At 36.6% G+C, this 16988-nt stretch overlaps 1 protein-coding gene across 1 annotated transcript in view; it reads left to right on the forward strand.

Moving 5' to 3' along the window:
* Nucleotides 1-16988, forward strand: part of ZNG1A (Zn regulated GTPase metalloprotein activator 1A) — a 57633-nt gene that overhangs the window by 21522 nt on the left and 19123 nt on the right. The window contains exons 8-10 of the mRNA XM_012461964.3: nt 766-852; nt 3625-3669; nt 15259-15315. Coding sequence (XP_012317387.1) covers nt 766-852; nt 3625-3669; nt 15259-15315 — 189 coding nt within the window. The remainder of the gene's footprint in view (nt 1-765; nt 853-3624; nt 3670-15258; nt 15316-16988) is intronic.

A 16988-nucleotide genomic window follows, 5' to 3' on the forward strand; every position in this document is an offset into this window, starting at 1 on the left:
TCTAGCAGTTAGCATGGGTTCTTTACAGAGATAATATACAGTATATTTATAGTGATAAAGAAGTCATTTATGTAATATCCGGTATATCTTCTGAAGTATACCTTATTATTTTTTTTAAGAAATGTAGTGTTGCTTTGTTGCCCAGGCTGGACTTGAACTCCTGGGTTTAATTAAGGTATCCTCCCTCCTTAGCCTCCGAAGTAGCTAGGACTACAGGTGTGTTCTACCATGCCCAGCTCTGAAGTATAGTTTTAAAAAACCCGTTTAATATAGTTTTTAGTATTAAGTGAACTTATTCTATTTCTTCAAAAATTATGGTAAATATTAGAAGAAATATTTTAATACATAAACTTCTTACTTTTACAAAGCAATTTTGTGCTTTTTTTCTTAATTTTCTTTTTTTTATACTTTTCTTTACAAAGAAAATTATGAGTTGAAAATCATTCTTTTGATTGTAAACTTTTTGAGACTTATCTTTCTAGCACAAGAATAGCAAGTAAGAGAACTTAGAAAATACTTTTTGAATGGGTAATGTGAAATCTGAACTTTTATAGTGATGAATACAATTCATTCACATGAAAAATTAGCGGATTAGGAGTAAACTGAATCACTATAGAGCGCCTATATAATTCTTAACTGATATGTTGATCTGCATGAGGTGTTTTTATTTTTAATTTGTTAAATTTCTCTTTTGATGTATTAATCTGCATGAGGCATGTCTGTTATTTAAAATTTCTTAACATTTCCTTTTGTTTGCTATTTTAGGCAAGTTGCTTTGGCAGATATCATTCTCATCAATAAAACAGACTTGGTTCTGGAAGAAGATGTAAAGAAGTTAAGAACAACAATTAGGTACAAAATGATAAGTGTGTTAAGTGCCTACAGATCCATATTGTACAATTCAGAATATTTTTTACCATGACAGTTGCCCTATAGAAACTTAAGGTTTAAGGTTGACCTGCTTCAAGAACCATTAAGGAATCACATATGTTGTTGTTGGCTAATTGACTGTTATATAAATAGCAGTACATAAAATTAGTCCCCAGAGCTTGCAGAATATATTTCACAGTTAATATACTGATTTTCAGGGTCCTCTCACTCCATCCTTTTCCTGTCTTCTCTTTGACTCTTTCCTAATGTCAGTCTTCCCTAACTCTACCCAGGATGGTTAATTCCCTTTCCCATGGATGCATCCTGCCAGTTCCTGTCTTTACTCATAATACATTCTCACTCTGCCAATCCCTGAAATCTTTCTTGTTTTGTTTTTTTGTTTCTTTTAAAAAACAATTTATTCTATGGAGCCTATTCTATCTCTGTCTCCCCCACTCCTGTGTGAAGTCTTTCCTGATTCAGTGGGTCTCACTTTTCCTTGAACTCTCATTGACGTCATCTTCCTTAACTGGAAACCACGCCTTGTCTTCCAGCTTGCTTTAATATCTTCTTTGTCCATAGCCAAGGCTGATCAGCATAGGACAGTCAGAATAATATGAATGATGCTCAAATATATGTTAACAGTCATTTTGCTGACTCTTCTGGAGATTCCCATTCCTTTTGAAAACAAAGATGGATTTTTCAAATGAATTTATAGTTCAGAGACTTTTTGAATTATTTTGTAAGACTTGAACTAATAAAAGCCCTATACAGAGAGACATTTGGTAGCTATTATTATTGGTTATCTTTAATGTATACAATGTTTTGAGCATGATGATTCAAAATTACTATTTTTAGTATTTATAAGTTCTGACATCAGAGTTTAAATCTGTTGTCTCAGTTCATATAGTATATATTATAAATTGAATCAATAAAGGTAAGGCTTATTAGGAGATTATTTGCAATGATTAATGATTGTAGAACCTAAAGTGCAATAAAAAAATATAGTAAACATAACCAAATACTTAGAAATAAATAAATGAAAGATGGATTAGCAATAAGAAAAAGAAAGAAATTCATATTTTTTCCACATATTTAGTTTTATTTTAATAGCAATTGTCCTTAAAGTTTACTATAAAAAAAAGTATAATGTCTCCATGTGGAGGGTAGGTATTGTTGCACAGTGTTGAAGATCACGGACCTTGGAATTTGCTTGGGTTCTAATCCTTGGTCTGTTTCTCACTGTGTTCTTAGGGAACCTATTTACCCTTTTAAAGCCTCCTCTGTAAAAGGAATAATGCCTATCTCATAAGTTTGCTTTCAGTATTACATGAGACTATGTTAGTAAACTTTGCACAGTGCTGACACATAGTAAGTGCTCTGTTAGCTATTATTATGTAGGTTTTTTTCTTAGCTTACATAGTGAGTTCAAGGTATAGTAAATAAAAAAGGGAAGAAAAAAGATGGATGATATTTTTGAAAACTGGTTGAAAAAACTGATTTTGGAAAGGTGAAAGTGATGAAGATTGCCTTTACATCTTTTGACACTGGGCTTCTAATCTTGTTTCTCTTTTCAAAAATCTTGTGCACCATTGTGATTGCTAAGAACCCAGTCTACTTAGCAAACGTTTTTGGCATAAAAGGAATGATGATTATTACTTGGCTTTTATATCCTTATATAGACTAGCTAAATCTCTGACACTGACAATATTGACTATTAGCCAGCTTGTTACCTAACAGTACTAGAAATGAATTTGGAAGAAGCAATTTAATAAATTACATACTCGTTTGGCTTTTACTTGTGCTTCCTTTATATCAGACTTGTGATTGACTCAGAATCATATTTGAGGAGTTGAAAAAAGGCAAACATATTTGAGAGGAAATAGCTATCAGTCTATAGAGTATATTCAAAAAAGAAGATTAAGAATTTTGTAAAATAGTGAAGAGACTTGCCTCAGAATCTTTATATTTGGGAAGCCTTACTCATGAGAACAAGCTTGAACAAGTAGCAAGTATCTTGAGTAAGTAACCCTAAAGACAATGAATTGATGATAGAGAATTGATGATTGATGATAGACAATGGAAAAGATAAATAGATGAGGCGTACAGTATGTTGAAAAGATTTTAACAGGTACATTTTGTTGCCATACAAAAAGAGCTGTATTCTATAATATCGAAAGAGGGAGAACAGGCATAAGGAGTAGAGAGCCTAGTTAGGGAACTGAAGAGGTTATTCCATAAAGGAACCTGGGATGTTTAACTTAGAATTACTGTGAATACCAAGGGTAGGCTGAGGGCAAAGCTACTTATAACTAGTTTTTTATTTTTAGTGTATATATAGCTATTTCTACCAGGTATGCCTGAGGAAGAAAGTGGCCACCATGAAAATTTTGAGTGTCTACTTATTTATAAGAACTCTAAAATAACTACTTATGAATGATTTTTTTCTAAAGTGAAGCGTCTTTTTATTAATCACAAATTAGCCCTTAATTGGGCAGTTGTTTGGATTTTTGCATATTATGTTTTCTTGATGGACGAGTGGAATATACATGATTTATGGTTTAAAGGAAAATAATAATTAAATTATTTTTAAAAGTAAGTTTTGTTTTTCTGTTTTTAATTTTTTTCTGTTTGCAGATGTATTTGTGTATGTATGCTTATTTCCTGTTTTAGAAATAATGTACTTTGTATACTTTTTTAAAAAGTTAATTTTTACTTTTAAACTTTGTCTTCCTCATTTATTATTTATTTCAGATCCATAAATGGACTAGGACAAATCTTAGAAACACAAAGATCAAGGTACTTTTTCAAAGCTATTTCTAATATTATACTAACAACAAATAATTTTAGTTATTATTAATAAACATAAATTGATAAATATGCTTGATTTTAATATAAGAAAGACTTAAGTATATTTTAAAAAGAATTGGATCCAAAATGTTGTTTCAAATGAACTCAATAAGTTAATTTGGCATATTTAGCTAGTACATTTGCCTGTCTTTAAAACTAAGATTACAAAACCATGATAACACTATGTAACCGTGTTTTTGCTTAATGAGGAAGAAAAGACTTTCAAACACTTGAGAGGGTAACTCAGTACAGAAATCTGAAAAAGTACATTGAGAAATCTTATCTTAATTTGAAGTGTTTAAATGGCTTTAAAAAATTGTTAAAACCTTCTTAATGTTTCATAGTTGCCAAAAAATATGTCATGTAAAAACACATAGAGTCTTTACCTTGAAGTTCCTGACAAATTCTTTTTTTTTTTTTTTTTTTTCCTGTAAACACAGTTTTATTTTTTTGTCCCAATATGTATCTTAATAGTTTTCAGAAATTCTAAATGATTAATTTAAAAAAAGAAATTACATTTATCTGATTGCTTCTTAGTCTCCTTTGCATTGTAGGTAAAGACTAGTCTGTATAGTTTTTATCTTTTTTTTTTATTTTTTATTTTTTATTTATTTATTTATTTATTTATTTATTTTTTAATTGCATTTTAGGTTTTGGGGTACATGTGAAAAACATGCAAGGTTGTTGCTTAGGTGCATACGTGGCAGTGTGATTTGCTGCCTTCCTCCCCTTCACCCATATCTGGCATTTCTCCCCATGCTATCCCTCCCCAACTCCCCACCCCCCCGCTGTCCCCCCCACTCCCCCACAACAGACCCCCATGTATAGTGCTCCCCTCCCTGTGTCCATGTGTTCTCCTTGTTCAACACCCGCCTATGAGTGAGAACATGTGGTGTTTGATTTTGTGTTCTTGTGTCAGTTTGCTGAGAATGATGGTTTCCAGGTTCATCCATGTCCCTACAAAGGACGCAAACTCCTCGTTTTTAATGGCTGCATAATATTCCATGGTGTATATGTGCCACATTTTTCCTGTCCAGTCTATCATCGATGGGCATTTGGGTTGGTTCCAGGTCTTTGCTATTGTAAACTGTGCTGCTATGAACATTCGTGTGCATGTGTCCTTATAGTAGAACGATTTATAATCCTTTGGATATATGCCCAGTAATGGGATTGCTGGGTCAAATGGAATTTCTATTTCTAGGTCCTTGAGGAATCGCCACACTGTTTTCCACAATGGTTGAACTAATTTACACTCCCACCAACAGTGTAAAAGTGTTCCTATTTCTCCACATCCTCTCCAGCATCTGTTGTCTCCAGATTTTTTAATGATTGCCATTCTAACTGGTGTGAGATGGTATCTCAATGTAGTTTTGATTTGCATTTCTCTAATGGCCAGTGATGATGAGCATTTTTTCATATGCTTGTTGGCCTCATGTATGTCTTCTTTTGTAAAGTATCTGTTCATGTCCTTCGCCCACTTTTGAATGGGCTTGTTTGTTTTTTTCTTGTAAATCTTTTTTAGCTCGTTGTAAATTCTGGATATCAGCCCTTTGTCAGATGGGTAGGCTGCAAAAATTTTTTCCCATTCTGTTGGTTGCCGATTCACTCTATTGACTGTTTCTTTTGCTGTGCAGAAGCTGTGGAGTTTGATTAGGTCCCATTTGTCTATTTTGGCTTTTGTTGCCAATGCTTTTGGTGTTTTGGTCATGAAGTCCTTGCCTACGCCTATGTCCTGAATGGTTTTGCCTAGGTTTCCTTCTAGTGTTTTTATGGTGTTAGGTCTTATGTTTAAGTCTTTAATCCATCTGGAGTCAATTTTAGTGTAAGGTGTCAGGAAGGGGTCCAGTTTCTGCTTTCTACATATGGCTAGCCAGTTTTCCCAACACCACTTATTGAACAGGGAATCCTTTCCCCATTGCTTGTTTTTATCAGGTTTGTCAAAGATCAGGTGGTTGTAGATATGTTGTGTTGCCTCCGACGCCTCTGTTCTGTTCCATTGGTCTATATCTCTGTTTTGGTACCAGTACCATGCTGTTTTGATTACTGTAGCCTTGTAGTAGAGTTTGATGTCTGGTAGTGTGATGCCTCCTGCTTTGTTCTTTTTGCTTAGAATTGACTTGGCTATGCGGGCTCTCTTTTGGTTCCATATAAAGTTTAAGGTGGTTTTTTCCAGTTCTGTGAAGAAGGTCATTGGTAGCTTGATGGGGATAGCATTGAATCTGTATATTACTTTGGGCAGTATGGCCATTTTCACGATATTAATTCTTCCTAACCATGAACATGGAATGTTTCTCCATCTGTTTGTGTCCTCTCTTATTTCGTTGAGCAGTGATTTGTAGTTCTCCTTGAAGAGGTCCTTTACATTCCTTGTTAGTTGTATTCCTAGGTATTTTATTCTCTTTGTAGCAATTGTGAATGGCAGTTCGTTCTTGATTTGGCTCTCTTTAAGTCTGTTATTGGTGTATAGGAACGCTTGTGATTTTTGCACATTGATTTTGTATCCTGAGACTTTGCTGAAGTTGCTTATCAGTTTCAGGAGCTTTTGGGCTGAGATGAGGGGGTCTTCTAGATATACAATCATGTCGTCTGCAAATAGAGACAATTTGACTTCCTCCTTTCCTAATTGAATACCCTTTATTTCTTTTTCTTGCCTGATTGCTCTGGCTAGAACTTCCAGTACTATATTGAATAGGAGTGGTGAGAGAGGGCATCCTTGTCTAGTGCCAGATTTCAAAGGGAATGCTTCCAGTTTTTGCCCATTCAGTATGATATTGGCGGTCGGTTTGTCGTAAATAGCTTTTATTATTTTGAGATACGTTCCATCGATACCTAGTTTATTGAGGGTTTTTAGCATAAAGGGCTGTTGAATTTTGTCGAAGGCCTTCTCTGCATCAATTGAGATAATCATGTGGTTTTTGTCTTTGGTTCTGTTTATGTGGTGAATTACATTTATAGACTTGCGTATATTGAACCAGCCTTGCATCCCCGGGATGAATCCTACTTGATCATGGTGGATAAGCTTTTTGATGTGCTGTTGTAATCGGCTTGCCATTATTTTATTGAAGATTTTTGCATCTATGTTCATCATGGATATTGGCCTGTAGTTTTCTTTTCTTGTTGAGTCTCTGCCAGGTTTTGGTATTAGGATGATGTTGGTCTCATAAAATGATTTGGGAAGGATTCCCTCTTTTTGGATTATTTGGAATAGTTTCAGTATGAATGGTATCAGTTCCTCTTTGTATGTCTGGTAGAATTCGGCTGTGAACCCATCTGGACCTGGGCTTTTTTTGGGTGGTAGGCTCTTAATTGCTGCCTCGACTTCAGACCTTGTTATTGGTCTATTCAGGGTTTCGACTTCTTCCTGGTTTAGGCTTGGCAGGAGGCAGCTGTCCAGGAATTTATCCATTTCCTCCAGGTTTTCTAATTTATGTGCATAGAGTTGTTTGTAATAATCTCTGATGATGGTTTGAATTTCTGTGGAATCTGTGGTGATATCCCCTTTGTCATTTTTTATTGCATCTATTTGGTTATTCTCTCTTTTCTTTTTTATTAGTCTGGCTAGTGGTCTGTCTATTTTGTTGATCTTTTCAAAAAACCAGCTCCTGGATTTTTTGATTTTTTGAAGGGTTTTTCGTGTCTCTATCTCCTTCAATTCTGCTTTGATCTTAGTTATTTCTTGTCTTCTGCTAGGTTTTGAGTTTTTTTGATCTTGCTCCTCTAGCTCTTTCAATTTTGACGATAGGGTGTCAATTTTAGATCTCTCCTTTCTTCTCATGTGGGCACTTATTGCTATATATTTTCCTCTAGAGACTGCTTTAAATGTGTCCCAGAGATTCTGGTATGTGGTGTCTTCGTTCTCGTTGGTTTCGAAGAACGTCTTTATTTCTGCCTTCATTTCATTGTTTATCCAGTCAACATTCAGGAGAAAGTTGTTCATTTTCCATGAGGCTGTGCGGTTCTGGGTTGGTTTCTGAATTCTGAGTTCTAACTTGATTGCACTGTGGTCTGAGAGACTGTTTGTTATGGTTTCCATTCTTTTGCATTTGCTGAGGAGTGATTTACTTCCAATTATGTGGTCAATTTTAGAGTAGGTGTGATGTGGTGCTGAGAAGAATGTATATTCTGTGGATTTGGGGTGGAGAGTTCTGTAAACGTCTATTAGGTTTGCTTGTTCCAGGTCTGAGTTCAAGTCCTGGATATCCTTGTTAATTTTCTGTCTCGTTGATCTGTCTAATATTGACAATGGTGTGTTGAAGTCTCCCACTATTATTGTGTGGGAGTCTAAGTCTCTTTGTAAGTCTTTAAGAACTTGCCTTATGTATCTGGGTGCTCCTGTATTAGGTGCATATATATTTAGGATCGTTAGCTCTTCTTGCTGCATTGATCCTTTTACCATTATGTAATGTCCTTCTTTGTCTCTTTTGATCTTTGTTGCTTTAAAGTCTATTTTATCAGAGATGAGAATTGCAACTCCTGCTTTTTTTTGCTCTCCATTTGCTTGGTAAATCTTCCTCCATCCCTTTATTTTGAGCCTTTGTGTATCCTTGCATGCGAGATGGGTTTCCTGGATACAGCACACTGATGGGTTTTGGCTTTTTATCCAATTTGCCAGTCTGTGTCTTTTGATTGGGGCATTTAGTCCGTTTACATTTAGGGTTAATATTGTTATGTGTGAATTCAATCCTGTCATTTTGGTGCTAGGTGGCTGTTTTGCCCTTTGGTTGATGCAGATTCTTCATTGTGTTGATGCTCTTTACCTTTTCGTGTGTTTTTGGAGTGGCTGGTACTGGTTGTTCTTTTCTATGTGTAGTGTCTCCTTCAGGAGCTCTTGTAGAGCTGGTCTGGTGGTGATGAACTCTCTGAGTTCTTGCTTGTTCACAAAGGATTTTATTTTTCCTTCACTTATGAAGCTTAGTTTGGCTGGATACGAAATTCTGGGTTGAAAGTTCTTTTCCTTAAGGATGTTGAATATCGGCCCCCACTCTCTTCTGGCCTGTAGGGTTTCTGCTGAGAGATCTGCAGTGAGTCTGATGGGCTTCCCTTTGTGGGTAACCCGACCTTTCTCTCTGGCTGCCCTTAGTATTTTCTCCTTCATTTCAACCCTGGTGAATCTGATGATTATGTGTCTTGGGGTTGCTCTTCTAGAGGAGTATCTTTGTGGTGTTCTCTGTATTTCCTGGACTTGAATCTCGGCCTGCCTTGTTAGGTTGGGGAAGTTTTCCTGGATAATATCCTGAAGAGTATTTTCCAGCTTGGATGCATTCTCTTCGTCACATTCAGGTACACCTATCAAACGTAGATTGGGTCTTTTCACATAGTCCCATATTTCTTGTTGACTTTGTTCATTCCTTTTTACCCTGTTTTCTCTAATCTTGCCTTCTCGTTTTATTTCATTGAGTTGATCTTCGACCTCTGATATCCTTTCTTCTGCTTGGTCAATTCGGCTGTTGAAACTTGTGCATGCTTCACGAAGTTCTCGTGTTGTGTTTTTCAGCTCCATCAATTCGCTCATATTCCTCTCTAAGTTGTCCATTCTTGTTAGCATTTCGTCAAGTCTTTTTTCAAGGTTCTTAGTTTCTTTGCATTGGGTTAGAACATGTTCTTTTAGCTCACGGAAGTTTCTTATTATCCACTTTCTGAAAGCTGATTCTGTCATTTCATCACACTCATTCTCCATCCAGTCTTGTTCCCTTGCTGGTGAGGAGTTGTGATCCCTTGTAGGAGGAGAAGTGTTCTGGTTTTGGGTGTTTTCATCCTTTTTGCGCTGGTTTCTTCCCATCTTTGTGGATTTATCCACCTGTTGACTTTGTAGTTGTTGTCTTTCTGATTTTGGTAATTTTAAGTCTGCTGTGGCAGAACTCATAAACCCCTGCTCTTCCCCCCAGGTGTTCTGTCCCAGGGAGTTACGGTTTTATGATGTTCCCCTGTGCGGTTGCTGTTTTCCCTGCCCACAAGGTGGCAGCCTAGTCACACTCAGGTTGCAGAGGCTTCGCTAAGCTGCTGTGGGCTCCACCCAGCTTCCGTGTGAACTTCTGGGTGTAGTTAGAACTGCTTCCGCTATGTTGGCCCGCCCCTGTAGTGACGGAGTCTCTATAGTGGCGGATTGCCTTAGTAGATTGCCCTGGGAACAGCAGGGTGCCTATGAAGAACGCCCCTCCTCCACAGAGCTGGACCGTCCCGGTTTCAGTTGTGTTTCAGGTCTTCTTGCTGGGTAAGAGGGGACACCGTCTCATCTGATCTGCCTCCGGAGCCGCTGCGTTGGCTAAAGCCGCGGCTCTGAGATTCGTGGCGCTGGCCTGGCTCCCCGTTTCAGCTCCCCTTGCTGGCTTATAGGGGACTCAGACTCTCTCACTTTGTACAGTGAGCCGTTGCCTCAGGGTGCCGGCCCAGCGGCTGCGCCGTTCAAGCCAGCGGCGCCAGCAGCGCTGGCGACCCGTGTGGCTTCTCTGCGTATGAATCTCCTGGTCTGTGGGCAGTAAAAATCAGTCTGGAAATACGACGTCCACTCACCCTCTGTGCTTTCTCTCGGAGCTGCATTCCCGAGTTCCTCCTAAGCGGCCATCTTGGATCCCTGACCTCGACAAATTCTTTTATTAAATTTTGACATCCATTTTCTCTAGGTTCTGTTCCTAAAACATCTGTGAAGTGTATTTCTGTAGATTAAACTCTGTTTTCCATTGAGTGCTATCATAATTTCAGAAAATTTCTGTGCAGGGTATTTTGTTAAGCTTATTTTTTTTTTTTGAAGAGAAAGGCTCAGCAGCTGATAGACCCAGCAACAGGCAGCCAGGAGCTCTGAGGCTCACAGCTGGCAGTCTAGTGCCACCCAGTTCCTACTTGAGAGACTCTTTCTTTGGAAGTACAGCAGAGGCCTTAAGTGAGTGGTTCGTCTGCTATGGCAGAGATTAGAGGTGCTGACAGACTGCCATAAGTGTTAGGCAGTAACAGCAGCAGCTGCTTATATGCAAGTGAACAGCTGGGGAATTAATTTGTTATGCATTCTCAAGAGCCACTCATCTATCTGCTGGCAGAGGTAGCAGAAGAATGCCCTTAGTGTAAGTCCTCTACAACCATATACCAAAGGGGCTCCCTGCATTTCAAATTCCATTGTAGAAAGTCTCTGATAATCTCACTCATACCATGAACCATTCCTCAGTGTCTGTCCTCTTCTGTTAGTGTTCTACAATTTCTTTCTCCTTAACTTTTCTCCTCTTTACAAAATGATACACAGATAACTGCATAATACTTAAACAAGCTTTTAAAAATCATGCCTATAAATAGCTGTGGTTCTGTCATAGCATTTATTCAGTTTATATTTATAACATTTTAATTCAGTTTTCTTCTTTTGTTAGTTTTCATTTTGGAAATATCCATGTACTGAATAAAGGTGTCATCTTGATTAGTTTGTTAATGTAACAATTTAGTTTGTTTGACATTTCTAACTTTTATTAATTTATTTTTGTTGTTGTTTTTTGAGACGGAGTCTTGCTCTGTCACCAGGCTGGAGTGCAGTGGCGTGATCTCAGCTCACTGCCATCTCCACCTCCCGGGTTTAAGCCATCCTTCTGCCTCAGCCTCCTGAGTAGCTGGGACTATAGGCATACACCACCATGCCCAGCTAGTTTTTTGTATTTTTAGTAGAGATGGGGTTTCACCATGTTGGCCAGGGTGGTCTCAATTTCTTGACCTTGTGATCTGCCTGCCTTGGCCTCCTAAAGTGCTGGGCTTACAGGTGTGAGCCACCATGCCTGGCCTCCAACTTTTATTTCTAACATTTGCTTTATTATAGAACAATAAACATGCAGTGATTGATTTTTGTTACTTCAAGTGGATGAGTGAGCAAGTGACTAAAATCTTTCTTCTTCTATTTCTTCAGTGTATGGTGCTTGCCAGTGCATCTGAGAATCTAGGGACTTTCTGAAATAGTACTTCCTTGTTGTGAGGACTGAAGTTGGATTAGAATCCTTTTCAATGAAGATCAGGTGTCCTGAGTAGAATTCTTACTATTGGGTCCTGAATCTTATATTAAATATCTCTCAAATTCCTTGAGGCATAGCATCTTGAGCTTACCAGTTTAGAAACTGGAGATTTGGTTAACAAACTAGTAAAAGTCACTCTTTTCTGTCAATTAATTTGCCAAACTGGCCGCTATGCGTTTCATAGTATTTTAAGGACTATTTAAGCAATGGATAAGGCAAAAACTCTGCCTTTAAGGAAAGGCAGGGGGAACAGAGAAGCAAACAAGCAAAAAGGCAACATGTTAGATTAATGTTAGTATAAGAATTTTAAAAGCACAGAGTTTATAAGAATAGGAAAATAGAGGAATAACTATTCAACTTTTCTTGATGAAGAGGGAGGAAAATACTGACCAAGAAGGCAGTCATTGATCTGAGTCTTAAAGAACGAATAGGACTTTTACAGATGGACTGGAGTAGGAACAACTTTTTAGGTGTAAGGAAGATTTTGTACTCCAGAGACCTGTGAATATTTTAGAATGGCTAGAAAACTTGGTATTATATAGCAGAGAAAAAGTGATATGACTGAAGAGATTAGAGAACTTACCACAAAGGGTCTTGAATGCCATGATACATAGCTTAGATTTTCTTCTGTAGGCAGCAAGATTAGTGGAAGATTTTATTATTAATAATACATTATTAATTAATAATAAGAAGTTCACAATAATAAACATTATTGGCCAACTCTGTTTTGGTTTTCTTCTATTCAGTCTACTTACATTTCTAAAAATTAAGAAAAAGACTAGAGTAGATTAAAATGGTACATCTTCTAATCTTTTACTCCTACTTCTGAAATCTATATGGTTCACTAGAACTTCCATTTGCTACTAAATCAACTTAAGCTTTACCAATAAGACTATGCTACACACTATTCCTTTTCCTTAATTGTAACTACTCAAGGTGAGCCTCTTTTCTTCACATACTTATAGTAGTTTATTGTCAGCACTTGTCAGCCACACAGTGGTAAAATAATTAAATTTTTTTTAAAAAATCAATAAAACAAAATTCTTCACACATTTAAGGCATATGACTGGAAAATTAATTTCCATGGCATCAATTTAATTTCCTCCTTTGGAGATAAAACCATCAGAAATCTACAATTTGCATTATAGATACTTGATACTTATGTTGGCTGGTGCACCCTATTTGTGAGACTCACTGGAGTTTGAAGAGCTGAACATTAGAAAATACCCCTAGAGTAGCAGCTGCAATTCCAGTCCCACCTTGGAGAGCCAAAACCCTCTTTGTTTTCACTCTCCTGTCCTTGGTCTTAGGCTACTTAAAGCAGTCTTTAGACTTAGGGAAAATTGAAAGCAATTTTTGTAGGAAAAACATTAGGTTCAAGAAATTAAGAGGAAAAAGCACTTTTGAAGCTTTATCTTTCCCTTTTTTGTTTACTTCATTCTCTTACTCCTTTTTAAAATGCTGGTAATGGTCTTTTTTTTTTTCTTGGCTGTTTTAATGCTTTGGAAATGATCTAATGGTTTTATCTCCAAAGGAGGAAATTAATTTGATGCCATGGAAATTAGTTTTCCAGTCATATGCCTTCAATGAAGAATTTCTTTTTCATGATGATGGTACTAAATTTGGGGAATGCTCTGGAAACTTTCTTCTGGAAGCTTAGACTTTTTCTCTTTATTGAAAATTTGGTAAGAGACTTGGGTATTTTGTTATTTTCTGTAAAAGAGTGTAATTTGCTGTACAGATCTAATATTGATTCTTTTTTAGAAATACAGAAAGAATCTGGGTATACAGCAGAATTACCTCTGGATGACATGTTTTCTCAAGGGCACTGTCACAGTGAAACAGTAGTTTATTTATAAGCTTGTGTTTCCAAACTATATTTGATATTCGCAGAATTGGCATGTATAAACTTTATTAAACTTTAAGCTGTTTTCTAAGATGAAGATGACAAACTTGGGGGGAAACTTCATTCTTTTTTTTTTTTTCTTTTTTGAGACAGAATCTCACTCTGTCCTCAAGCTGGATTGCGGTGGTATGATCTCAGCTCACTGTAACCTCTGCCTTCTGGGTTCAAGCATTTCTCCTGCTTTAGCCTCCCAGTAGTTGGGATTACAGGTTTGTGCCACCACGCCCAGCTAATTTTTGTATTTTTAGTAGAGATGAGGTTTCGCCATGTTGGCCAGGCTGGTCTCAAACTCCTGGCCTCAAAGTGATCTGCCCACCTTGGCCTCCAAAGTACTGGGATTTCAGGCATGAGCCACCATGCCCATCCAACTTCAGTCATTTGTGACGCGTCAATATAAATATGCTCAGTGGTGGTGGGGGTGGGAAGTGAAAAAGGAAATATGTTTAATATTAAGACTTGGCCTCTTAGTGTAAATTGATATTCAAAAATTTCTTCATGGAACATTTACTTCTTTATTTGATCATTTTTCTAATTCTGCACATATAAAATGCCCAGAATTTGAGTTGTTGTTACAGTCTATTAACAGAGAACTTTGGAGTAATAAGATGGGAATTTGTATACCTTTTGCCAAGACAAGCATTCGTAATCTAACACATTATTGTTGCCACAAGTATGAGTATGTGGTAGACTGTTGAGAATGAACAAAGCAGGCACAGTTGGTCAGTCCTAAGATAAAGGAGATGTTTTTTCTTACATGTTATGCATTAAAAAAAAAAATTGAATCTGACCAATGAAATTTTTTTTTCCTTGTAAGAAAATTTAACAAATGTTTGGCAAGCTCTTGGAATCTAATTTTGAAATTTAATTATACATTTGTCATTTTCTTTAAACATTCCTTTGCCTTAGGTTTGATTATGGAGAAATCACTGTCCTCTGCTGTTTTATGGGCTTATGTTAAAATTGTAACACAATCACCAGTCTTTATAAATTTACTTTTATATATTTAACCAAACCTAATGCTGATTGTGATATGTTATTCTCACTTGATTTGAATCATTGCATTCCAATAAGTTTAATTATCATTAAATAATTCTGAGAGAAATAATGTCTATTTGGATGGCAGGAATTTTTTTTTTCTACATGCAGCCCCATTCTGAATGAAATCAAATCACATGAATATCAGGGTCCTAGAGTAACTTAATATTTTATACATTGGTTAGTCGACTCCTCATATTTTTATATTGCATGTTATATCAAGGGAGGGGAAATAAAAGAAATACAAACATTGCAGAGGTATTTGGAATGTACCCATTTGACTGTTAATTCTATTCATCATTTCTTTTGTTTCATCTTTTGAGTAATTAGCTGCTTGGAAAAGTTTCTGTTCTTTAGCTGATATTTTTTTAAGCTATAAAAATGTATTTTAAAAGCTCATAAATTTCAGGATTGAAAAGATAATGGAAAGTTTAAACAAGCTAATTTGTTGACATAAATAATTTTCAATCTTGATTCAACTGTGATCATCTTATGCCATTTGCCCACTTTTATGAATTTTATATATAAAATTTTTTAAGAGTCAGAGATTTTTTTCTTGATTAATTGGATATATTTCACAGAATTTCCAACTGCTCACATTAGTTTTCTTTCTTTTAGAGTTGATCTTTCTAATGTGTTAGATCTTCACGCCTTTGATAGTCTCTCTGGAATAAGGTATGTTTTGTATAATTTGGTTATTTTTATTTTTATGTACCTTTTTTTCCCCGTAGTTAACAGGAATGATTTGCACAATTGCACCCTTGATTTAAGCTTCCTGCCATTCCTTTGACATACAAGACCATTCTTAATGAGGTATGTTCTTGGAAGTTTTACTAAGTAAGCAATTGTTTGGAAATCATATTGCATTTTCCAATAGAAATTATAGTGTCTAAGTGATAGTTAACTTCAGAGACTAATCGTTAACACTTCTACACCAAACACTATGTATAATACTCTTTCTATGAGAAGATACATGAAATACATAGAACATTTTAGTTTAGGGCTGTCACACAGATAACTCTCTTTACCTTAAAAATGGGTTAGTTCTCTGCCTTCTCCTGTGGGGAATCTTTTTGGTGAGGGAAGGAAAAAAGATTAGTTATTCTTGTGCATCAGTGTCTTTTTATTTTTTATTGTAGTAAGAATATTTAACATGAGATCTACCCTCTTAACAATTTTTTGAGTGTACAATACAGTATTGTTAACTATAGGCCTGAGGATGTGTGGCAGATCTCTGGAACATTTCAGTCTTGTATAACTGAGGCTTTATACCCATTGAATAGCAGCTTTCCATTTCCCTCTCCCCTTAGCCCCTGGGATCTACCATTCTACACTCTTTCTGTGGGATTGACTATTTTATTCTGACACAAGTAGAATCATGCATTATTTGTCTTTCTGTGACTGGCTTATTTCACGTAGCATAACGTCATCAAGGTTCATCCATGTTTTTGCATATAGCAAGGTTTCCTTTTTAAGGCTCAATAATATTCTGTTTTCTACATATACCACATTTACTTTATCTATTTGTCTCTTAGTGCACATAACTTGTTCTTGCAGCTTGGCTATTGTAAATAATGCTGTAATGAATATCTCATAAGTCTCATATATGTCCATACAAGATCATGAGAGTGGACATCTCTTTAGGTATTTTGAATTGGTGGGGCATTTTTGCTTAAGGGTAGGCATGGTGAGTGGCTCTATACTTGACTTCTAATTCTCATTCCTATATATATTTCTTTCTTTTTTTTTTTTTTGAGATGGGGTTCTCACTTGTCACCTAGGCTGGAGTGCAGCAGCACAAACATGGTTTACTGGAACCTTGACCCCCTGGGCTCAAGTGATCCTCCTGTCTCAGCCTCCCAAGTAGCTGGGACCACAGGCATGTGTCACCATGCCCCACTAATCTTTTAATATTTTTTGTAAGCATGGGGTCTTATTATATTGCCCAGGCTGGTCTCGAATTCCTGGGCTCAAGTGATCCTCCTGCCTCAGCCTCCCAGAGTGCTGGGATTACATGTGTGGGCCACCACAGCCAGCCTTATATGTAGGTTTCTAATTTTGCCTTAGCCATGCCTTTAAAAACTAATTCTATTTTCAACTAGGTTTTTTTAACCTTCAGTCTGTAGTATTGTTCACATTTAAAAAATAGTACCTATAGTAACCTATGAAGTAGGACATGATAGTGTTTTATTGGATCCCTTTTACTTTATTATGTTTTTATTTTATTATTTTTTTTGAGACAGAGTCTTGCTCTGTTGCCCAAGCTGGAATGCAGTGGCACGATCTCGGCTTACTGCAACCTCCGCCTCCCAGGTTCAAGCAATTCTCCTGCCTCAGCCTTCCAAGAG

This window comes from Aotus nancymaae, unplaced genomic scaffold (genome assembly GCF_030222135.1).
Source record: "Aotus nancymaae isolate 86718 unplaced genomic scaffold, 86718_ANA_hifiasm-v0.15.2.pri h1tg000041l, whole genome shotgun sequence".
NCBI lineage: Eukaryota > Metazoa > Chordata > Mammalia > Primates > Aotidae > Aotus > Aotus nancymaae.